At 39.0% G+C, this 25589-nt stretch overlaps 1 protein-coding gene across 3 annotated transcripts in view; it reads left to right on the plus strand.

Annotated features, from left to right (window-relative positions):
• Positions 1-25589, plus strand: part of LOC132096831 (dipeptidyl aminopeptidase-like protein 6) — a 192456-nt gene that overhangs the window by 116862 nt on the left and 50005 nt on the right. For all 3 annotated transcript variants that reach the window (XM_059502470.1, XM_059502469.1, XM_059502471.1), the window contains one exon: positions 20892-21006. In XM_059502470.1, the coding sequence (XP_059358453.1) occupies positions 20892-21006 (115 nt within the window). The remainder of the gene's footprint in view (positions 1-20891; positions 21007-25589) is intronic.

The raw sequence follows: 25589 nt of genomic DNA on the forward strand, positions 1-25589 counted from the left end.
CTGTTAAAATCATCAAGGACTCCAACCAACCTAGTAACTGTCTTTTCACTTTGCTGCCATCTGGTAAGCGCTTCTGTAGCCTGATGGCAAAAACTGAGAGACTTAGGAGGAGTTTCTTCCTCCAGGCCATCAGGCTTCTAAACCAGCCTCTTAACATCTACATGTCTCCACTTAATTATCACCTAATCAGTAAGATATTCATCATTCTCCACCTCACATTGACATATTGACAGTTTCACAACCTGTTTGCACATTCGTTTCTTCTACATTCCTGTGTATTTTATTTAAGACTACAGTATACTTTCATGCACATTTTATTTATACAGTATACATTTTATTTTATATTTTAATCTTATATTAAGATTAATATAAAAAATATATATTTATTGTTTACTTTTATTTCATTCTTTCATATCTATATTTATGTATATTTTCCCCTGTGTTGTATTCTTTAATAACTGCACTATCCATGGAGTGGTCCTGACTCACATTTCACTGCTAGTCATATATTCTCTATATAGTCGTGTTTGTGATGAATAAAATCTTGAATCTAAATTTGAATCTGAATCTGCGTGAGACCTGAGTGAGAGGCTCATGTTTAAGTGGCTCATGTTGTTATGAAAATATTCACGTACTGGAATGCTTGGGTAAGAGCCCGTAACATTATAACAGTCTTCTGTCTGTGCCGCCTTCATTTACTTACTCGTTTTCATCACTTTCACTTTAATTGTCAGGCACTGACTTGTTAGCTAAACTGAACATCCAATCAGAGTTTTCACTCGCTCCGACAATCCAAACGCAGATTCAACATGTAGAACCAGAAAACTACTGCCAATGTGAGCCAGACGAGAGCCAACATGTGGAACTCGCCAAATGAACAAACTAGCCCGACAGATGCTGACCGTGTCCCAAGCTCAAGGAATAGTGTGTAGGGATGATTGCTACTATATGGATGACACCCACATGAATATAGCGTCTGATCTCATGACCAATGTGCATGTGGGAACTTTTACAAGACGCAAAATACTTAGCGCCATGTACGTTTTGTGACGAATTCGATGTGAAATGTCGCTAAAAGAGTGTTCATGGAACAAATGAGCATACAGATGGTAATGTGTTTTATGTGACGTTTCTTTTGTAGGTGTCACCGCAGTTCTGACTTGAAAGTTCCGTTGAGTGGGACTATAACTCTAATGCTCCATGATGTTTTAAAATTATTTACCATCTGCACTAAACCTCCTCGATAGCATGAACAAAAACCAGTGTGACATAAAAACGCAAACATGCTGTTTTAGCTTGTTTTCCAGTCTCTCATCTTTGCAAATCATGTTTTTACGGGATTCATACCAAAGGATTTCAGTATTCTAAGTCCAATTGCGTGCCGGCTGAGCTACCAAGCAAGCTTGTTTTTTCCGGAAAGTGAAATATATGGCACTGAAATCATAACTGTGTAAGAAAATGATTACAAAGGCTCACAGTTTTACCCCCATAGTATTAATTTCTGTTGGAAACTGCAGTGATATATACTTACTGGTACATATTTTGTGTTTTGCAAAAACATTCCCACAGATGCGGTTTCGTCATGAGATCAGAATATAATGCATAATATTTCTTTAATTTGAATTGAAGCAAAACCAGTTGTATCTCTTTTTTACAAGTGTTCTTTTATATTAGATTGAATCCAACAGCATTGGTGAGTAATTTGTCTGTGATTTAGCTTGACTGTGACCCTGCAAGGACACCCAGGAAATCCCATCCGATGAGGCTTAACTGATGCACCTGTCCTGCCGGCCAGTGACAGTTTGTGTTTCAGCGCAGCATCAGTCGATTGAAATCACTGATGTCAGTCGTTGTTCTGGGCTTGGTGAGTGAGAAGCCCAAACTTTGTCACTGAGACGCTCACACTCTCACTTTCACTCATTCCCCTGGAAACAAGAGATCAGGAAAGATAGGTTTCATCCTTCACAATGAGTTTCCATTCTTGTTCTTCTGAGGCAACAAAAACAAAACCTTCTTACTGAGGAACACCAAACCATGGATGAGGTATGTAGGGTTTTATCCTCATTGCAAGAATAACTAAACCTGGGATTTTTTTGTATCATGTATAAGAAAACAGGGCTTGAGGAGTATTTAATTGGTATATGTTTCATGAAAACCTAAAAACCCACAGGGAACAAACTTTCTGGACTGGTTGAGCTTCTGTAATCTCACTTAAGGTGAGGCTCTTCATTCATTGGAAGGTCAAAAGTTGAGATTGTAGTTTAGAAGTACAGAAATGCAATCTTTGATTTTCATTTGGAGAATTTCAGAAACCTGATTCTTTTACATGGATCCCGGTGGAAATCTTCTTAATACAGACGCCGTCTGTTGCTGAGCCCCTAAGAACTAAACCCCTCTTGTTGTATAAGATGAGAAGGTTTCATGTGTTTGTGTCTGAGAATTTGTTGGACAATTACATTCGCCCTTGTGGGACAAGACAGATTTCTGTGTTTGTCAAATAGACAAACAAGCTACTACAAAAGGGATTATTTTGAAAACAATGAAGTTTGAAATCCCTAAACAATTCATTTTAGGTTGCAAGAACGGTAAGCTTATACTTGTTTGTCAGAACTATTTGTATCCATTTGATTGTTACTGTTAGTTATTTTAACAATGCACTGCTATACAAAGACAAAAAATATCATATCACATACAGGTCTTCAATTTACACTTTAAAATCACTTTTATGGCACCTGAAAGTTTTAGTTAATATTAGTTTGTATTAGTCATTTATTAGTAAATTTAGTAATATTTAAAACAATTATATGATTTCATATATATCTTTCAACAAACTAATTATCGTATTATGTTTAAATAATTGAAAAAATATATATTTGCACAGATATTGCTGTTTGGGGTATATAAATTGTCTATGCTGACAATGCTAAGAAGTTGCTAAAAATTGACATCCACTGATGACCTGTTTGATGATTTGTTTGCACGTTACAGCACAAAGGACCACAAAATTAGAGCTGATCACAGTTTGCACATATTTATGAAAATACCCTAGGATAATGAAATGACCGTCTACAGTTACTGGGAATGTCCCTTCTAGTGGCTGTTTACTGGCAGTTTTCAGTGGTTTTTAATTGCTTCAGGGAAATACTGCTGATGTTTGTGAATCTTGCACATCTATAATGTATGTCGAAGAAATGTAGATATGCATTTACTGTATATTTTTGTGTTTAGCAGAAGCTCTTATTCAAAGTGACTTACAGCGTATTCAGGCTTTACATTTTATCTGTAAATGTTATCCATTACATGTAATGAGTGCAAATCTGCTTTTCAATTTTATCTACACAATAGCAAGAACATTATCCAGCCTGTATATTTCAGCCTGTATTTGCTCCCTGTTATAATCAAGGTCGTTATTGTTATTTAACCCATCTGTCAAATGAGCTTTATGTTTTGTCCTGTCTGCTTCACTGCAATGTTTTGTACTAGGACAATAGATTTCAATATGGCCCTATGAAGTCATGGAGAGCTTTATTGTGATCGTGAGAATGAGAAGATTCAGCATATAAAAACAGCAGCTGAATTTGAGTGTAAAGTTTAAGAGATATCTAAAGTAAGCAAAAGTATTATACAGTACATCTAGGGCTGGGCGATTTTGCAAAAAAATCTAAATCTTGATTTTTCCAGAATGTTTGACCAATTCTCAATATTATTTTATGATTTTTAACTAGTCAACTTAAAAATGTAACTACAACATGATTCAAGTTACTTTTTCTTTATTAACCCTTTAGTTAAAGAAAATTCTATGTGCAGCACACATGAAGTTGTCAACAAGATGTTAATGTTAAAATAATTACTTGTTAAATATCTTTGCAGAAAAGATGCAAAACTTGTCTAATAAGAGGAAAATAGTAATTTAAGGTCATTCAAATTCAGAATGACTGAAGGTATAACACCAGTAGACTTTAATTAACTATAAATGTTCTTTCAAAACAACAGCAGCTTTCAGCCTGTCACCATGATGCAAACATGAAATATCAGACATACAGTAGTAGTTCTTTGTTATTCAGTCGTGCTGCTTTTCTGTCGTTTTTTCTGGGTAAACATGGATGTGGTTGACTGTTGCGCTAGCGTCTCTTTAGCCATTCTAAAAACACTGCGCTCAAGTAAAAATAAGTTCACGCCTATCTTCTTGCATGTTTAACCTTTTCCACTGCCCACGTCACATCTTTGTGAACACAAAAGCGATGTGTAAATGACACCTAGCGCTAAATTAATGGTCCTTTACAGAGTGTCACACGCGAGTGCTTAATCACATGTGCCGACATGCGGTTGGATCATTCTTTTATCTTTACTGTTATCACCTGCATATTGTCAAAGTGTCTAATTCAAACATTTGGTAATATTCCTTTTCAAAATCTCGATTTCTAAAAAATAAAATCGTGGCAAATCAATACATTTGAATTAATTCTATAAAATTGGGAAAATCACCCAGCATTAGTGACCTTTAATTTGGAGCAAGATAAACTGGAGTGACTTTGTGTCAGACATGTGTCACTTCTCTCACATCTGATTGGTCCAGCTTCAGTTTGAGATCTCTAACCCAGAACATAAGCAGCAGGTTAGCCGTGGAGTGTAAGTTACTAGGACAATGAATGCTGCTAAAAGCCAAGCCACTTACGTGGTACCTAAAACCCAGGATTGGTGCAAACTAACATGAAACCTATCTGGCTAGCCAGCTAATCCAGCTTCATGGTACAGGCCCCTGGTCCTATATCTGATTGATTTGCTACTTTGTATGGTAAGGATTTTTCAGTGACCAGTTTTGTTTGTTACATAGTTACACCAATAGATGGCGACCACTGAGACACTGACTCATTCTAGATTGGACCAAATGGCTGTCTTTATAAATTTTTTAAATCATTGAATCGGTCCACTTTTATATATTAGTATATACATTTTTTTACTCTTCAGCATTTCAGAAAAAGTTACATGATGCTGTGTGAGTGAATTATACAGTCACATGACTTGTTTCAACAAAGTTACATCTTGGTTTGATACACATCAATGAATGTATTCTTTAAAATATTGCTATTGTTGTTTGTGCAATCTTCCTCAAGAGTTTACTTCAAGTACAGTAAGTGCTAATGCACATTTTGGGATATTTAGACTATAATCAGCATAGTGTTTCCATTCAACATTTTTTCTGGAATCCCAAAATGCACATAATAGTACACTGATGGAAGTTTTTTGATCATGCAACATGTGTAAATGTTTGATAGCAGAAAAGTTCAGTATGGGTTTTTGGTCAATAAATGCTCTTTTTGGACTGGGCAGAAAGTTTTCAGATCTGAAAATTACAGTAGTACATCAAAAATGTGACTCCTCAAAATATGACCCATTTTTTTGCCCACTGTTACATATAGGTCACAGGTGTAGTGCAGGAATAAGCTTCAAGCACACCATTCATTAAAACCAGCATCATTCCTTCTGCATGCCTTGCTTTAGTGGGATATACAGTACAGTGATAATGGATTCCGAGCAATTATGTATTTCATTTCCTATGAGTGATTGCAGGAAAACAGAAGAATATGGAAAAACTGCTAAATTGTACATGATTAAAGTGTTCAAGGCCCTTTAAAAAGCAGACTGAGATGAATGAAATGAAGATGCATTCAAGTAAATCTGTGGTTGTGCATGAATGTAATGGCAACGAAAAAATACCATATGTCCTACATTTTTGTAGTTTGATTTCCCCATGGACCTTTTTAATTTTCAAAGCATGAAATAAAAAGATTAAATCAGTGATGGTGAAATGTTGTACATTGGCTCATGCGTAATATTCTGTGATATCGTTAATTAATTAAGCAGCTGTTGAAATTTTGCAATTGACATTGTTGATGTTTCCAGCTCAAGCAAATGCTACAATGCTGCATTTCTCTCAGTCACGTCAAAGCACACAAACTGCTTCCTTTTATTTATCACAGACAGCGTCCTTATCTCAGACGAATTCAGCATGAAGCTGTTGCTTTAGTGTTGAGAATATTGGATTCTGAAATTAAAGATGACTCGCCTGATTTGTCTTGACATTGCGTCTTTTGTTTGTTTCAGATAAACATTTCATTTTGAGATTGAGCAGAACGCAAGCTTATATGCCAACAACGCTGCACACATGCAAAGAAGTCGGCTTGGTTTCTTTCGAAACTCCTCAGTGTTAACACTCTCAAGGTTGTTTTTTAGAAAAATTAATTAATGTGAACGGTATATTTGCTTATTGTCAGTACTACTGTTGTTTGACCGCTTGACAAATTTGTTAACTATTTCAGTCATATTTAATGTTAAACTATATTTTTACATTTCCGATAGAGCCACAATTTTTTGTCTTTTTATCATCTTCTAGATGAATATCCTAAGTCTGATCACCTTGAGAAGTAATAGCGTGCTTTAGGCATCATTCACTAGGTGTGGGATGAGTCACATGCCAAAGTTTATCACCTTGGGTTTGGTGTTTGTATGAGCAAAAGCTAAATTTTCAAGGTGATATTTCAGCTGCTGTATTTTTGAATGCATCTGTGTAAATTGTAATGTAAGCTGTCAGGCTGTTCAGTGAGCCATTTCGTGTGTGGAGGTAACGGAGACAATCAACCTTCAGTTTTACAGAGACGTTTCATTAGGCACATTTGAAGCTGTCCTTGAAACTAGGTGGTAAAACAAGTAGCAGTGTTATAAACCAACTAATGAGAAATTGCATATTCTTCTTTTATGGTCCACTCAGGGCCATTTCATGAGTGAATGCACTGTATTGTTTATTCTGTTAAACCTGATCTGTGATGAATGGTTAGATTAACCATTACCGTAACACACTCACTCGCTTTGTTTTTGAACTCATTCTTGTGGTCAGCAAAGCTGCATTTATTATTTAAAGATTCATTTAAGCAGAGGGCCAGATTGGGAAAGGTCCCTGAGCTGGGATTTGAACTCAGGATGCCCACAACGCAACAGAACAGCGTTATGTGTCAGGGTGCTGCCCACTAAGCTATCAGCACCGACCAAGACTATATTGATTTGATTAAAAACACAATAGCAACAGTAATTACAGTATATGAAAAATTCTTACAGTGTAAATTAAATTTTCTCTATTTTAATGCATATTAAAATGTAATTGATTCCTGTGATCAAAGCTGAATTTTCAGCATCTTTACTTCAGTGTCATATGATCCTTCTGTCAGGGATCTGGGAAGGAGGACCCAATTGCAGTGAGAGATAACAAGGTTTTATTGACAAGACAGACTGATACAAGAGGTAGTGAAATGCACAATAGATACCACAACAGGGACACAATAAACAGGAACAGCTACGGAAGGCCACTGGGAAGGCTTCAGGAAACAACTGGCAGAATACTTGGGCAACAGAGGGGGCAGCAAGACCAGGCTGAACGAAAGGACCACACAAGACACCATAGAGCAGAGCTCAGAAACTTGTTGACCACTGACTCTGGAGACAGACCAGATGCCAGGCTGGTAGAACCAGGGCAGGACACATGGGGACAGGTCAGGAACTCGAACACAAGACTAGACAAGACAAAGCTCCACAAAAACACAAATAAAACAAGACAAGGAAAAACAAACCAATATAAGGTTAAGTAACAAAGAAAGAAATTATAAATTTAACCAATTCAGAGTAAATCAAAACAAAACCAAGACTCAAGGCTAGAAAAACTAAAATATTACAAATAAAAGCAAAAAGGCATGAACAAACAAATTGCTAAAACAAGGAGTATGACCACAGACCAACAAACACAAAAGGGAAAGGTGCACTATAAATAGGGAGGAAAATACATGAGGAACAGGTGAGCACAATTAGACCAACTAGGCTAACAAGAGGGTGTGGTAAAGAGGAAACAAGGAGGAGGGGCTAAGGAGGCACATGGACAAGGAAAACAAGGCCATGTGCTGAAACAAGACATAGGGTTTTACACTGACACTGTTTGTCTTGTGTTTTTCTTCATTCTACTATGCTGATTTGCTTCTTAAAAAAATGGCTCTGAATTTTTATCAGAGATGAAAATTGTTGTACTGCTTCATATGGGTATACATGTTTTTAGGATACTTTGATGAATAGAAATTTATTTAAAACAAAAATCTTTTGTAGCATTATAAATGTTTTTACGGTCACTTTTGATCAATTCTACGTGTCCTTGCCGAATAAAAGCATTCATTTCTTTTTAGAAAAAAATTTGTACTGAAACCAGTCTTTTGAACATTAGTGAGCAAAAATCAATGGTGTTATAATGCCAGGTCTTTAAAAATCATTAAGTAGTTTGAAGTAGTTTCCTAACATATTTTTCCCATTAATATATGTATATATGCACATACAGAAAGTGCAGAAACATACAAGACTGAAATGGTGATGGAAAAGTAATGGAAAATCAAAATTTGCAGAAGCCCTTAGGATGTTTAACCCTTTTAAAACAAATGCTATCCATTTATTGGATTGCTTAAACTATCATCAAATTAGCTTAAATATTTATATTACAATAAAAAAAAATACATGTTAGCTGCACTGTCCATGTGTCTCTGTCTATAGTTAACGATTGAAATATTGTGTTTTTGCATTACTTAATGCAAAACTAATTCTTGATTTGAGGTGACTACTGTACCTCACACAAGCATCATGGATCATACTTCAGTTTGATTTTAGACTCAGAAAGTGCTTTTAGCAAATAGACACCAGCTATAACACTTGATCTTTATTTTGACAGAAAGGTTTTCCAGTATTTAGTTTGAGATGGTGTGGTGATATCTCTCATCTGTTTGTGGCTTGTCTTTTCTCAGTGCATCTGCAATATTGTTTTCACAGCTGTAATGGCATTTCTGTGTCATTAGCAGTAGTTTTGTAAATGCTTTAATTGGGTGCTAGATAGAGAGGCGTTTACTGCATCAGAATTTTTTACATCATTAGGGTCAAATGAGATGGTAGTATTGTAATTAAAGCTTACTGCTGTGTGTTACTGTTGTGTTACTAGATGTGTTACTGTCCTATCTTTTGAAATAGGCAAAACACATCATTTGCAAATCCACTCGCAGACATTAAAGCACAAAGCCACTCAAATCAGTCAGTCTTATTACTAATAATTGCATACATTATTTCACTTTTATAAAACCAGTCAGAGTCTCATATATGTATGTCTGTGTGTGATTTTAGTTGTTCCTATATATTATTTGTGCATTTATAATAAATGTAACATTTATTGAAGAATTATAATTTAAGGTGTATTCACACCTGTCTAGTTTGGTTCGACTGAATCAAACTCAAGTTAGTTTCCCCCTTGGTGTGGATCTTTTGGGCAGCTGTGAACACAGCAAACGCATTCAGGTGTGGACCAGACAACCGTACCAGACCCAGATGAAGAGGTGGTCTCAGTCTGGTTCCAAACAAACTCTGGTATAGTTGAATGGATGAATCAATGAATGAATGACCTTAGCACACACGTGGTTTGGTTTACAATTCCTGGCTCAACAGCAAAAAGGGCAGTAAGTGTCACGAGCCGGGCTAGAACTCGGGTCTCTGGTGTGGTGGTTGAGAGATCTGCCACTAGGCCACAGAGGCTGAGGTTTTAGACCCAATTGAAATACTCAAGGCAGTACTCCAAGCAATATTGGTTTATTAGAAAAAAAAGGACTTCGCAAGCCAAAAAAATCCAACAAAAGTTCTTCTCAGACAGAGGAATTAATAACAAGAGAGATAATGGGAAAACAAAAACCACAAGGGAAAATAAAAACTCCACGAGGGGAGAAAACAAAACTAGAGCATGTGAACAATCAAATAACTAGGAACACCTTACTTGAGGAAGCTTGGAAGGACTTGGAAGGACTTGTAAATACAGAGCTGGTAGCACGCAGCCTGGACTCAAAAACCAAGTGTCAAACAAAGGGAAAGACTCAGCTAAAATACTCTAAGAGAAGCAAGGCACAGGTGACCTGGATAACGCTAACAAGAGTAGACAAAGAAGAACTAAGACAGAAGGGAACACAGGGGACCTCTAGAGGCACGGAGACAAACTACAGGAGGTCAAATGCTGACAGGACCCCCTCCTCTAGGAACGGCTCCTGACGTTCCTTACAGAACACCCCGGCCTCCGGGTGTGAAACTCCCGGATCAAACTTGGGTCAAGGATGTCTTTGGCTGGAACCCAGGAGCGCTCCTCTGGCCCGTAGCCCTCCCAGTCCACCAGATACTGTAGTGAGTTCTGGACCCTCCGGGAGTCCAGTATCCGGCGCACTGTGTAGGCTGGCTGGCCGTTGATGATCCTGGGAGGTGGAGGGGGCCTGTGCGGGGGAGCAAACGGAGAAGACAAGACAGGTTTTAGTAATGAGACATGAAACGTGGGGTTAATTCTAAGGGAACGAGGGAGAAACAAACGATAAGAAACAGGGTTAACTTTCCTTGCTATGTGAAAAGGGCCAATGTATTTCTGGGAGAGTTTCTTGGATTCGACCCGGAGGGGCAGATGCTTTGTAGATAGCCAAACTCTTTGACCAGCTCGAAAGTTGGGGGCTGTCTGACGGCGACGATTAGCCTGAACTTGGTATCTCTGGGAAGTCCGAAGGAGGGTACGTCTGGCCTTCCTCCGCGTAAGCTGACAGCGTTGGGCCGAGGGAACACCAACTTGCGCCTCTTCCTCTGGGAATAATGGAGGGGTATATCCAAACTGGCATTCAAAGGGGGATAGTCCAGTGGCCGAGGACTGGAGGGTGTTGTGGGCATATTCATCCCAAATAATATAGGTGGCCCAAGACGTGGGATTGTTAGCCGCCATACACCGTAGGGTGGTCTCCAGGTCCTGATTAATATGTTCAGTCTGGCCATTAGACTCCGGATGGAACACTCGATAGGCTGGCCGTTGCCCCAATAAGCCTGCAAAAGGCTCTCCAGAACCGGGACGAGAACTGGGGACCTCGGTCAGAGACAATGTCCAGGGGAATACCAAATATGCGGAAGACATGGTTCATGAGGAGCTCCGCAGTCTCCTTGGCTGAAGGCAGCTTGGGCAGGGGAATGAACCGGGCCGCTTTGGAGAACCGGTCTACAACCACCAGGATGACTGTATTGCCCTGGGATGGTGGAAGCCCGGTAACAAAGTCCAGAGAGAGATGTGACCATGGCCTGCAGGGAATAGGTAAGGGACGGAGCAGTCCCTGAGGTCGCTGATGTGCAGACTTTCCTTGGTTGCATACAGAGCAAGCCTCCACATATACTTTAACATCCTTCTTGATGGATGGCCACCAAAACCGCCGCTGGAGAAAGTCAAGGGTGCGGGCACTTCCTGGATGGCAAGTCAAGGGAGACTCATGAGCCCACTGTAAGACCCGGGATCGGGCAGCTTGAGGAACGAACAGGCGTCCAGGGGGACCACCACCTGGATCAGGCTCATAGGCAAGGGCCTCTCGCACCACTCTTTCCAGTTCCCACTGAAGGGGCGCGACGATACTAGACCTCGGAATTATTGGTGTCAAAGGCTTCTCTTGTGTCTCAGGAGAGTAGGCTTGAGACAGGGCATCTGGCTTGATGTTCTTGGTGCCAGGTCTGTAAGATAGGAGAAACTGGAATCGATTAAAAAACAGTGACCATCTAGCTTGCAGAGGATTCAATCGCTTAGTCTGCTGGAGATACTGCAGGTTCTTGTGGTCCGTGAGAACCTGGAAAGGGTGCTGGGCCCCCTCGAGCCAGTGGCGCCACTCCTCCAAGGCCAGTTTTACTGCGAGCAACTCACGATCCCCCATGTGGTAGTTGCGCTCGGCATCCGACAGGCAACGAGACATGAAGGCGCAAGGGTGTAATTTTCCATTGTCACCTCTCTGCGACAGGATGGCCCCAACCCCCACCTCTGAGGCATCCACCTCCACCACAAAAGGTCTGTCTGGGTCAGGGATCAGAACAATAGGAGCGGAAGTGAAGCGGCGCTTGAGATCTTCGAAGGCCCCCGCTGCCTCCGGACCCCACTGAACCTTGGTTCCTCCTCCCTTAGTAAGTGCTGTCAAGGGAGCCACAACAGAGCTGAAATTCTTAATGAACTTTCTATAAAATTTTGCGAAGCCAATGAAACATTGTACCTCCTTGACATTCGTAGGTATGGGCCAGTTGTTGATCGCCTCTACCTTCTTAGGGTCCATTTCCAGGTGGCCAGGAGTGACAATGAATCCGAGAAACTGAGCCTGGGTTACATGAAATTCACACTTCTCTGGCTTGACGTAGAGGTGATTGTTAAGGAGTCTCTGGAGAACCCTGCTAACATGCCCCTCATGCTCCTCCAGTGACTTTGAGAAAATGAGAATATCGTCAACGTATACAAAGACAAATTGATTAAGAAGGTCCCGGAGGACATCATTAATTAGTGCTTGGAATACTGCGGGGGCATTGGTGAGTCCGAACGGCATTACGAGATACTCATAGTGGCCTGTGGGGGTGTTAAAGGCAGTCTTCCATTCGTCTCCCTGCCGGATCCGCACAAGATGGTAAGCATTGCGAAGATCCAGTTTAGTGAAAACAGAGGCTCCTTGAAGCAGTTCAAAGGCTGTGGCCATGAGAGGTAGGGGGTATCGATTGCGAACTGTGATCTTGTTGAGGCCCCGGTAATCAATGCAAGGCCTAAGACCCCCGTCTTTCTTCTGAACAAAGAAGAAACCTGCCCCAGCTGGGGAGGTTGATGCACGGATAATACCGGCTGCCAAGGATTCCTTAATGTAGAGATCCATAGCTGAGCGCTCTGGGGGAGACAAGGAGAAAATCCGACCCCTGGGAGGGCAAGAGCCAGGGAGTAATTCAATAGCACAGTCGTAAGCGCGGTGAGGTGGTAAGGAGGTGGCCCGGGACTTGCTGAACACTGCCTTAAACTTATGATAAACTCTGGGGACTCGAGACAGGTCGATAGACTCCTGAAACTCAGGACAAGGGGCTGGGGTACTCTGAAGTTGGCAGGAGAGTTGGCAAGTAGGACCCCAGCTTAGGATAGTGCCAGTGGGCCAGTCGATATGGGGATTATGTCTGCACAGCCAAGGGTGACCCAGGATAACAGGGTACTCAGGGGAGTCAATAAGATAGAGGGTCTCCTCCTGCTGGTGTTGAAAGATGGTAAGTCGTAGGGATTGGGTGGCCTCTGTTACTTTGCCCGGTTCCAGAGGTCTGCCATCCAAAGCAGTAACTGCCTGGGGGTGAGGAAGAAGTTGGGTAGGTATATTAAGTTTCTTTGCCAAGGTTAGGTCTAGAAAGTCACCTGCGGCCCCAGAATCAATCATAGCCTGGACCTGATGCTGGTGGCCCTCCCAGGACAACGTAACTGGAACTGCTAGGATGGCATTAGCAGGAGGAGCTCTAATTTTCCCCATCACAGCCCTCCTGTTGCTGTATGGGGACAGGCGTTTCCCAAGAGCTCGGGGCAAGAGGAACGGAAGTGGCCGGAAGCACCACAGTAGAGGCAACGACGCTCCCTCATGCGACGTTCCCTCTCGTTTGGAGAAAGCCTGGAACGGCCCAATTGCATTTCCTCTGGGGAATCATTGAGCTGTTCAGGAACTGGGGAATTTCTGGAGGAAGGAGCACAAACTGGAGAACCGAACCTCCTCAGAGGAACTTGGGACTGAGACTTCTTGCGACGGAGGGACTCAAGATCTTCAGACATTTCTCGAGTGGCTAACTCATCTTGAAGGGGCTCAGACAACCCTCCCTGAAAGCAGACCCTCAGTGCCTCATCGTTCCATCCACTTTTTGCAGCTATGGTCCGAAACTCAATGGCAAAATCTGCAGTGCTTCGGGGACCCTGACGGAGAGTGAGTAGGTGCTTAGAAGCCTCCCGACCACTGACAGGATGATCAAACACTCGCTTGAACTCTTCCACGAATGCCATGTAAGACCTACAACAGGCGTCCTGGGATTGCCACACTGCTGAGGCCCAAGAGAGGGCTTTGTCTGAGAGAAGGGTGATAATGTAAGCAATCTTAGAGCGATCCGTGGGGAAGCTTGATGGTTGGAGCTCGAAAGTGAGAGAGCACTGACAGGAACTGGGATCTCCAGCAAAGGGCTTAGGAGGCAGTAGTCGGGGTTCTGCCACAGGAGAAAGCCTGACGCTACTTGGAGGTGATGCAGAGGGAGGTGAAGAACCCGGGAGGCGTTCAAATAGCTGGCGGATGGAGCTCATCACATCGGCCAGGAGTTGAGAATGTTTGGTCATTAGCTCTTCCTGTTGGCTGAGAACAGCTCCATGGCACTGAAAGGATGCCTCATGTTGAACAATCACTGCCAATAGGTCCTTGGAACTGAGTGTTTCTGGGTCCATGAGTGCCTTGGTTTTTCTGTCACGAGCCGGGCTAGAACTCGGGTCTCTGGGGTGGCGGTTGAGAGATCTGCCACTAGGCCACAGAGGCTGAGGTGTTGGACCCAATTGAAATACTCAAGGCAGTACTCCAAGCAATATTGGTTTATTAGAAAAAAAAGGACTTCGCAAGCCAAAAAAATCCAACAAAAGTTCTTCTCAGACAGAGGAATTAATAACAAGAGAGATAATGGGAAAACAAAAACCACAAGGGAAAATAAAAACTCCACGAGGGGAGAAAACAAAACTAGAGCATGTGAACAATCAAATAACTAAGGATGGCTGAAGCGAAACAGTCGTTCCGAAGCTTTGCGAGATCCCGAAGCGCAGATGTGTCGAAACACTGATCCGAAGCGTGATTCGAAACACCCATGTCACGTGACTATGACCAAACGAAGCCTCGAAGTGTTTCACTAATTGTTTCATCAGGTGTGGTCCGCCGAATCAGCGTTTGATTGGAACGGTCGGGAACAGACCACACAATCGCACATCTGTATAAAAGTGAAATAAACGCATTTTGACCTCGTGGGTTTTTGTGAGAGGAGTTTGACTTTGAGATAGCGGATTTTTGGTGATATATTGACATAGTGCGATTTGATTAGTTATAGGCAATTTAGACTTACATTTAAATTTACACAACACATTGACTGAGAGGCTAGAGACAGACAGAGTATACATATAGTGACACATTAATAGATACATAGATATAAATATATATAGACAGCTAGATTAATAGATAGATACATATATAGATAGATTACAGATACATATATAAATACATATATTATAGATAGATACATATATAGATAGATTATAGATACATATATAAATACATATATTATAGATAGATACATATATAGATACATAGATTATAGATACATATCTAGATACATAGATCGATTCATATATAGATAGATAGATTTGGATAGATAGATAAAATGGAAGCTCCCCAGAAGAGATGCCGTACATCTGTGGTGTGGGAGCATTTCCATTTAGAAACCCCAAATAAAGTGAGATGTGTGTATTGTGTTCGGCAGCTAGTCTACTGCAACAATACATCATCCATGATGCGCCATTTGAGGAGCACTCATCATGCCATTTTGCAGGGTGCAGAGGATGGCATTCCCCCTGTACCTAGGCCTGCTACTGACACTGCTGGGCCATCTAAGCAAGGTATGCATTGTTTGGGATATAATTATAATTGAAATATAATTACAACCTTTTGGGACACTGTTTATAAAGTTTATAAGTTATATAAAGCACTGATTATAAACACTGGAAGGTTTCCAAATAATGAACCAGTAGGCTATACTTTTAATAGATGTGCACTAATTGAAGCTGTATTTTTCCAATGTATTTGTCTGAAAGTATGTTTTGTCTTCTCTTTTAAAAGTCAGACAGAGGGAATTGGATGAGGCTCTTATAAACATGGTGGTGAAGGATCTGCAGCCCTTCACCATCGTGGACGATGAGGGATTCAGGGCATTTTTGAACAAGCTTGATCCAAGCTATGTCCTCCCATCCCGGAAGGTGCTTAAAATAATGGTCAGCGAAAAGTACAACAAAGCCAAGGAGAAGACAATGGAGGACCTACAAAAGGCCGAATTTGTTAGCCTTACAGCTGACATGTGGTCCTCCATTAATATGGATGGATATCTTGGTGTGACTTGCCATTACATAACACCAGAGGCAAAAATGGCAACTGTTATACTGGGTGTAAGGAGGTTTTACCAAACCCACACAGCCCAGCATCTCATGGAGGCTAAAGCCTTGCTAATGGCTGAGTGGGGAATAACCTCCAAAGTTCAGTGCATGGTGACTGACAATGCATCTAACATGATCCTAAGTGCCCAGCTACTCCACCTTCGCCATGTCCCATGTTTTGCTCATACTTTAAATTTGATTGTGAAAAAGGCACTAGATCAAACCCCAGTCATCAATGAAATACGCCAGAAGGCCAGAAAGATAGTGGGGTTGTTCAGATCCAGCTGCAAAGCAAAGGACAAGCTTGAAGAGATGCAGAGCTTGATGGGAAGACCAACTCTGAAACTGATACAGGAGGTTGACACGAGATGGAACAGCACATTTGACATGCTACAGCGCTTGTATGACCAACGTGAACCAGTGGCTGCTGCACTTTCCAACTTAAACAATGATACTGCTCCCCTGACAAGTATTGATTATGACATTATTGAACAATCATTGTCAATACTGCAACCATTCAAACTCGCAACAACAGAGATGTCAGAGGAAAAGAGAGTGTCTGCTTCAAAGCTTATACCACTGTACAGGATGTTGCAGCACAAGCTTGCACAGAAAAAAGGAAATGCAACGCAGGAATCAACTGTTCAATTAGGTAGGCCACAATGACCATACTACCCATGTGATTGGCCATAACTGTCATATTATTGTCATTATTATAAATATGTGTTTCTCCTGTTTTGGCTCATAGGCTCACATCTGCAAGAAGGTCTGCACTCCAGATGTGGAGGTTATGAGAGTTTTAGAGCCTTGGCACTGGCTACACTGCTGGACCCAAGGTTCAAAAATGTGGCATTTGGAAATGCTGCCAAAGCCCAGGAAGCTGAAAAGCATATCACACTGGAGTGTGCTTCACTGATGCGTTCAAACACAAATCCTGGTGAGCAGTTTCAGTCTGTGTTATGTTATGTAATCTGAATCATGTAATATAATATATCCTTCATATATGCCGTCAGTTTAGGATTTGTTACTAATTGCTGTTTTCATTTTTATTCAGACCCAGAAATGTCAACATCACACCCATCATCATCATCATCACCATCACCATCAACATCAACACCAGTAGAAACACAGGACAGTTTATGGGAACTTTTTGATACTCGCATCCATCAAACCAAGATGATACACAATGCTACAGCTGATGCCACAGTGGAAGTGAAAAAATACATCAACGATGCGTATTTGCCAAGAACTCATGATCCACTAACTTACTGGAAAGAGAGAGCAGTAATCTTTCCTCATTTGTATGTCCTTGCAAAAAAATATCTTTGTATGCCAGCAACAAGTGTCCCTTGTGAGAGGATTTTTTCAAAGGCTGGAGAAATTATCTGTAAAAAAAGAAGTAGGCTAAGTCCTTCCACAGCAGATAAATTCATATTTTTGAATAAAAATCTCTAAAAAAGTGAGACATTGTGGCTTGATTTCTTTTATTAATATTCATTTTTCATGACCAAAATAACATTATGCACAGTGAGGAGCCTATAGGTTACAAGCTTCACATATTAGAACAGTATAATAATAAAAAAACAACACATTTTTTTAATGGCTCGTCAAGGTTGTTTCAGATCAACACCTGCAAGTGACCACTAGGTGTCACCGTTGAGACGGGTGTCGGATTGATTCGAAGCCTCGAAACAATATGGCACATTTGGTTCAACTGTTTCATTGGTTCACGAGGCCTCGATTTTGCCATCACTACAAATAACTAGGAACACCTTACTTGAGGAAGCTTGGAAGGACTTGTAAATACAGAGCTGGTAGCACACAGCCTGGACTCAAAAACCAAGTGTCAAACAAAGGGAAAGACTCAGATAAAATACTCTAAGAGAAACAAGGCACAGGTGACCTGGATAACGCTAACAAGAGTAGACAAAGAAGAACTAAGACAGAAGGGAACACAGGGGACCTCTAGAGGCACGGAGACAAACTACGGGAGGTCAAATGCTGACAGTAAGAAAGTGAATACACCCTCAAGCACAACTCCATGTTTAGGCACAGTCAATGACTGAGACCCATTTTTTTACAGTGATTTTTAACATTTTAATTATTTTAAGTGTAGTACAGTAAATAACCTAAATTAAACCTTGATTAAAATGAATTTTTCCTGAAAATTCTACTTTCATGTTGTAGCTAATTTAGCTTTTGTTTATGGTGAAAAGTCCATCAGACATAAAACAAACTTACTACATTGACCTACAATAAATAACATTTTGGATTATGTCTAAAGAGAATGTATTGTTCAGAAGTCACCACTGTTATACACTTTTTAGGCCACTCTGAGGCTGAAAAAAAATCTGTATTTCCAGAATATTACTGCATAATTGCTCCTCTCCTCTCTGGTTTGATCATGCCAGCTCAATCCCTGGGCTTTACTCTGCTTGAAATAGACCAGCACAGTTCAGAGTTCCCTGGTGGCTCCAAGCCAGACGGGAAGCTGTCCTGGGTAATCACAACCCTCCTGCTCCCCTCCACCAGACAGACGTCCCAGCAGCAGCAACCTCACGCTAGTGCTCCTCTGACCTAATGACTCCCTGCATCATCAACTTCTGCATCACATAGCCAGCACACAGCAAACAGACTGTTCAGGATAAGCAAGAGAAATACACAGTAAAAGGAAGAGTACACATTACCCACATAATATCAGAAACCACATAATAATCTCAGTATAAATCTAAAATAAAGTATTTGATTGATTTATTCCCCTTGTTGTAACAGCCAACAAAGTCTGCTGTTCACTTTGAATGCTTCACAGAACATAAACAGATGTGTCATCATTGCATGAGTGAACCACAGCCTATTAAGCAATGAAACAATTTTAGACCCACAGGTTTGAAATACTCTTGAGCAGCCATAGACTGATACTGTATATTGGCCAGACAGATATGTCAGGGAGATGACAAACTGATCTATATTTGAGATTATTATCACCGAATAACTCTGCTCAGCTACCAGCCACCATGTCAATGCGCAAATCCTGATTTGAAACTTTAGTGAATTTCCAGTTGATGTTGTGTAAAAAAAAAAAAACATTGATTGCAGCATATTAGCCTTTATCACATGCATATTGCTATTACAAGAAAAGTAAACCAGTGGCCATTTAAGTAAATTATGGTGATAAAAAAAAAAGAAAAGGTTTTCAAATATTCGTCGAATTTAAAATCATAATTCCGATGCAAAAACATTGCATTATAAAAAGTTCATTATAAAAGGTTTGTAAACATTATTCTTTTTTTACAGCTTTGAATAAACATGCATTAGTGATATTTTGCTCATTTCAGCCCTTTTGACAACCCTAAAGTAATTATGTATTTATTAATAGGTATAGTTTTATTAATATGTATTCATTTCATTAATTAATAGGTATTTTATTACAAATGATTATTTTAGTATATTAAAGTAAAAACAGGTTGCTGAGAGAAGTTCAAAGACTGCAGTTGTCATGGTCTTGCGACCAAAGATAGCCTACGATATTTTTCTGACAGTTTTCTGCTGCTACGACCCACATTTTCTGACTAGCCAATAAAAATGTGAGATGAAATTAACGCGCTAAAACGTAAAACTGCTTACCTCATGCTCTTATCCCTTCCTCTTTCACCCCTTCCAATTTTTTTCAGCACACATAAAAATTCCAACTGCCGATTCGCGTTTACGTTTTACGATATATTTTATTCTTTTATAGAAACGTGCCTCGTAACCTACGAGTCAATAAGTGTCATCATTGTTCAGTCTACATGCATGTCGTACCCAAGATAGACCCAGTGTGATCTGTAGTGATCTTATAGAATCGCTAAAATTGTGCATTGTGTAGATGGCAGAAGATTTGAAGTTTGCAGTTGCAAAATGCACTGCACACATCTAAATATTTGGGTTGAACTGTTCTGGAACAGTGTTGAACCACTGATTTTTAGTTGTGTCCTCTTTTGGAAAGACAAACTAAGTAGTTTCGCTTTCACAACGAAACACACAGCGTCTCCACGACATGGCAGCAGCAATAATAATACAGCAAGAATCAAAGTCACACTTTCTTTCTTTGCGTGAACATTTGGGCAGTGTTACACAAATCTTCCCACATCATGATGTAGACAAGTGGGGGTGTGTTTAAATGAGCCGTTTTAGGAGGGCATGGTTGACTCTCAACTTTTATAAAGAATATCTCTTTGGATTTGAGACTTTAGTGTTTGCAAATTTACAGATCTTCTTTATGCACCAAGAGCTTGTAACACTCCAAAGAGAAAGGAACAATTTAAATCGCATCATATGACCCCTTTTCTTACCTGTTGAGAAGAAACTTCTTACATTTACATTACATTTATTCATTTAGCTGACACTTTTATCCAAAGCGACTTACAATTGCTATATATGTCAGAGGTCACACGCCTCTGGAGCAACTAGGGGTTAAGTGTCTTGCTCAGGGACACATTGGTGTCTCACAGTGGATTCGAACCCAGGTCTCTCACGCCAATGGCATGTGTCTTATCCACTGCGCCAACACCACCCCGTGTTCTTGTCTCAATTCAAATTTGGCTCAGCCTCCTACAGTAGCCGCGCCCCAGACTCTTGCTATTAGTTGAGCTGGAATGAGTTTAAATGTTTAGACGGTGCCTGGGAGGTTCAGTGTATACAATTTAGTGGAAGACAAACCAATGAAAGGCATATTAATAGTAGTCAATGAACAATAAACTGAGTTAATATAACACATTTTGACAAAAAAAATTCGTACCACCTTTATCTTTAAGCATTTACATGTCTGTTTTTGTGTGTTTTACAGGAGTTGGTTGGCAGTAGCCCTCCACAGAGGAACTGGAAGGGAATCGCCATCGCCCTGCTGGTCATCCTGGTCATCTGCTCTCTGATCGTCACCTCCGTCATTCTACTCACACCAAGTATGTGCTGCTGTCTGCATGCACCTCACATTTAATCATTAACGCATTACAGGTCTAATATGCAAACAAAATGTAGTCGTGTCCACATTCCTGACATGTGTATTTCTTCACATAAAACCCCATTTGTTAGATCTTGTTAGTATAAACTCCCATGGAAAAATGCAAATACACTAGCCAAAAGTATGTTTAGGACTGTGTAATTGCACAGTATCTTTGTTTACTAATCCACTTCGTTTTCTGGTTTAGATCAAAGCTATCCCTCTAATCTAATGAATAATGGGGCTGTGATGTAGGCTATGCTGAGATCTCACTAAGCAGACATGTTTTTACAGTGTTTTTACTCGTATACGCATTCCGCAAAACATCACAGGTAGTGTTTGCATGTTGTTTGCCGTCCTACTGTATTTACTTCTTATACAAAAGATAAAACACACTCTCTCTCTAAGCAAATTGGGGGAAATGAATCCCATGCCTTCTTTGGAGCAGTGTTTCAAAATAATTTAAATTAGGGAAAAATATGCTTTAAAATAAGGTAAATATAAATATATTTTGTAATAACTTTTTTATCTGTTTTAAGAACTACGATTATTTTTATGTTTTGAGAATTCGGATTCTGTAATTAAGGAATGTAATTATTTTAAGTATGTATAATACTTTTACTTAATTATTTTACAAATTACCACCTCTAGTTTCTGTAAATACCCTAGTAAAAAAAGGCCATAATTTATTTAAAATACATTTATTTCATACTAAGTATACTTCAGATCCATTAACATATTTGTTCACATCACTTATGAATTATTAATATAAAATTATAAATAAACTTTATTTGAATCAGAATCAGAATGAGCTTTATTGTCAGGTATGTTTACACATACAAGGAATTTGTTTTAGTGACAGAAGCTCCACAGTGCAACAGAATGACAGTGACAAGACAGGACACAGATGATAATAATAATAATAATAATAATATAAAAATAGACAATGTACAAAAAAGCAAAGACAAAATATAATATAGACAATTATGATGTACATGCAAATGTATGATGTGTGCAAATTTGAAATGTAAGCAAGTATGGTGTTAAATAGAATTTTTAGTATTTCTTTATTGCACATTTATTAATATTATTATGCCTGAAATGTAATTTAATATCACTATTAATAAGGATTGTTTAATATCAGTATTTAAATAAAGTGTACCTGAAGTAAACTTGCAATATTTCCACATTTGTACAATCAAATTTAGTCCATTATATATTTAATTGGACTTCATCACTACTGCCACACAATTAAAGTGCATTAAGTACAAAATTATTCATTTCTAATTAGCAGAATTTTAGTATAACAAAAGTACAATTGCAGGGTATTTTAAGCACAGAAATGGATAATTGTGTTTGTACTATACAGTAATTAGCACAAAATAAGTCTATTTCAAATACATTTTAGTGTTTTGTAGGCTTTTGAATAGAGTAAAAGACATATCAACATTGTTACAAACAGCTTAGATTTTTACTTTTTACTTTAATAGCACCGAACTCTTCATACTCTATATGACAACAACTGGCTCTTTTAATTCTGTTTTTTGTGTGTCTTTGGAGAAATGTCTGAGGTTTTCCTCAGTAATTTGAATAATTCACTTCTGGTATTGTTTATCAGTTGTTTTGCTGTATTTTCGTACATATAGATCCTTTTGTGCCAGAGTAAAACTGTGTTGTTAATGCAGGAGAGTCAAAGTGATGATGCCAAGCAGCTGCTGCAGCCAAAATATTCCTGGTTCTGGGTTCAATTTTAGTGATTTTTTCCAGGGTAATTAGTATAGTTTGTATTATATGACTGTACTTTAACACAAGAAAAGTGGGCCACCATGTTTCCCCAGAGTTTTTTTGTTTCAAGCATGAGTGATAGAGTAAGTATGCAAACATGGATAAACTATTAGAGAGAACAAATTAAGATTTGCCTTAAGGAATGAGTGAACAAATTTTTAACCCTCGCCTAATTGAGGGTGAGCTGTTACCTTGTGCGGGTCTTGCAGAAAGACATCTAAAAGTAACAGGATTGTTTTGAGTATTATATTGAGTACTGATACTTATATACTATTTATATCTATAGTTTATTAATAACTTTTATTTTTATTTTTTAGCTATCATTGTATTTGTAGTTTTATATTTTTTGTTCTTGTCATATATATATATATATATATATATATACAGTACAGACCAAAAGTTTGGACACACCTTCTCATTCAAAGAGTTTTCTTTATTTTCATGACTATGAAAATTGTAGAGTCACACTGAAGGCATCAAGGGCTATTTGACCAAGAAGGAGAGTGATGGGGTGCTGCGCCAGATGACCTGGCCTCCACAGTCACCGGACCTGAACCCAATCCAGATAGTTTAGGGGTGAGCTGGACCGCAGACAGAAGGCAAAAGGGCCAACAAGTGCTAAGCATCTCTCGGGGAACTGCTTCAAGACTGTTGGAAGACCATTTCAGGTGACTACCTCTTGAAGCTCATCAAGAGAATGCCAAGAGTGTGCAAAGCAGTAATCAAAGCAAAAGGTGGCTACTTTGAAGAACCTAAAATATGACATATTTTCAGTTGTTTCACGCTTTTTTGTTATGTATATAATTCCATATATAATTCCACATGTGTTAATTCATAGTTTTGATGCCTTCAGTGTGAATCTACAATTTTCATAGTCATGAAAATAAAGAAAACTCTTTGAATGAGAAGGTGTGTCCAAACTTTTGGTCTGTACTGTACATATATATATATATATATATATATATATATATATATATATTTCTACCTTTTTTGGTATCCATTACTTCCTGTTTAAGCAGGACGTCACTCTCAGAGCAGGAAATACATGTGCAAGACCTGCTTAGCTCTTCCTCACAATTTTACAGTTATGCTATTCAAAGTCATCCTGTTTTCTTTTCAAGTACATATTTTAATTTTTTTTTTAACATATCATTATGTAACCAACGTGTTCTGAAGATCTGTGTACAAGTACTTAGACACTGATTTTGATCATATTAACAGGGCTTAACGCTAAAGACATTTTCAACTGGTCCAGTTCGGCCTGTGGTTTATTTATTTTTTACTTGCCCTGGCAAAATTTTCACAGGACTTGCCACAATCAATCAATCAATCAATAAGACTTATTGTTTTCATTGTTGACTGTAAACATTGTATTGTAATAAATAATAACCATTTTGCACAAATAAATAAACCATGCTTTTTTGGGTCTTTCAGGTAGGCCTAACTATTCCAGTTAAGGATGCACTGATCAGGATTTTATTTATTTTACAATCAAATGAGCCGATTCCCATTCTCGTTGCCAATTTATTTAGTTCTTCTTCTTTTTTTCTTTTTTTTTTTTTACATTTATTAAATGTTTATTTTGCTCTGTTACTGGCCATACTAACCTTGAGCAAACAAAAAAAATATATATATATGCAACATGAAGCAAGTGCACAAAACAAAAACATCAGATTGGCTTAATGAATATTTTATTATTACTATTTATTATTATTAGTTTTATTTCCTTAATTATATGTGTGTCTGCACTATGTTTGTAATTTCTGTACTGGAAGCTCCTGACGAAATTTCTTCTGTGTGTAAACACTTGGCAATAAAGCTCTTTCTGATTCTGATGAAAATGCTAATTCAATCTCTGACAACAGGTGGCGCTTATAGATCACTAATCTAGCACTGAGTTATTGCTGCACGCAGAGCTGCAATTGAAAAAAAAAATAATTAAATAAGTAAATGAAAATCTAAAAATAAATAAACCGCAATGAGTCTTGAGTTATTTAAATAATATAAAGATTTCGCTGTCCCTAACTTGCAACCTCCCACTTTATTCACCTAAATTAAATGAAAAAAAAAACAAAAAAAAAACCTTGGACGCTTATAATACATCTATCTGGCAACACGACTGAGGCTGAGCTCGCGTCCTCAATCACAACTCGCTCAAAGGACGAGGCCATGTAACCTTTTCACAATAATAATATTTATTTATTTTTTAAAACCCAGAAAGCTTGCTGAAATACATCTGTGGCTTCCTCATCTACCTCAGCCATGCTGATCAAGACCTGTCACGGTGAGCCTGATCGCGCCTAACCTGCCTTTAGTTTCAACTAAACGCCTTCCGTTTCCGCTATACTCTCTCTCGCACATACATACATTCTTCTCTTACATACATCTATATATGTTTGTGTGTATATGTATGTGAAAGGAGAATGTATGTGTGTGAGAGTAGAAATATATGTATAAGGAGAATGTATGCTTTTGAAAGCAAAAATATATGTATTTGTAAGGAGAATGTATGTTGGCGTGAAAGCAAAAATATATGCATATGAAAGGAGAATGTAAGTGTGTGTAAGAGTAGAAATGTATGCATGTGTAAGAAGAATGAAAGTGTGTGAAAGAAAAAATATATGTATGTGAAAGGAGAATGTAAGCGTGTAAGAGTGCCAGAATGAATTAAGTCTTGCACGGCCCCTCATATTTCCTTAAAATTTTTAAGTATAATTAAACTTAAATTATATTAATCTGACTTAAAATATTAAGTTGAAG

This window comes from Carassius carassius, chromosome 20 (genome assembly GCF_963082965.1).
Source record: "Carassius carassius chromosome 20, fCarCar2.1, whole genome shotgun sequence".
Lineage (NCBI taxonomy): Eukaryota > Metazoa > Chordata > Actinopteri > Cypriniformes > Cyprinidae > Carassius > Carassius carassius.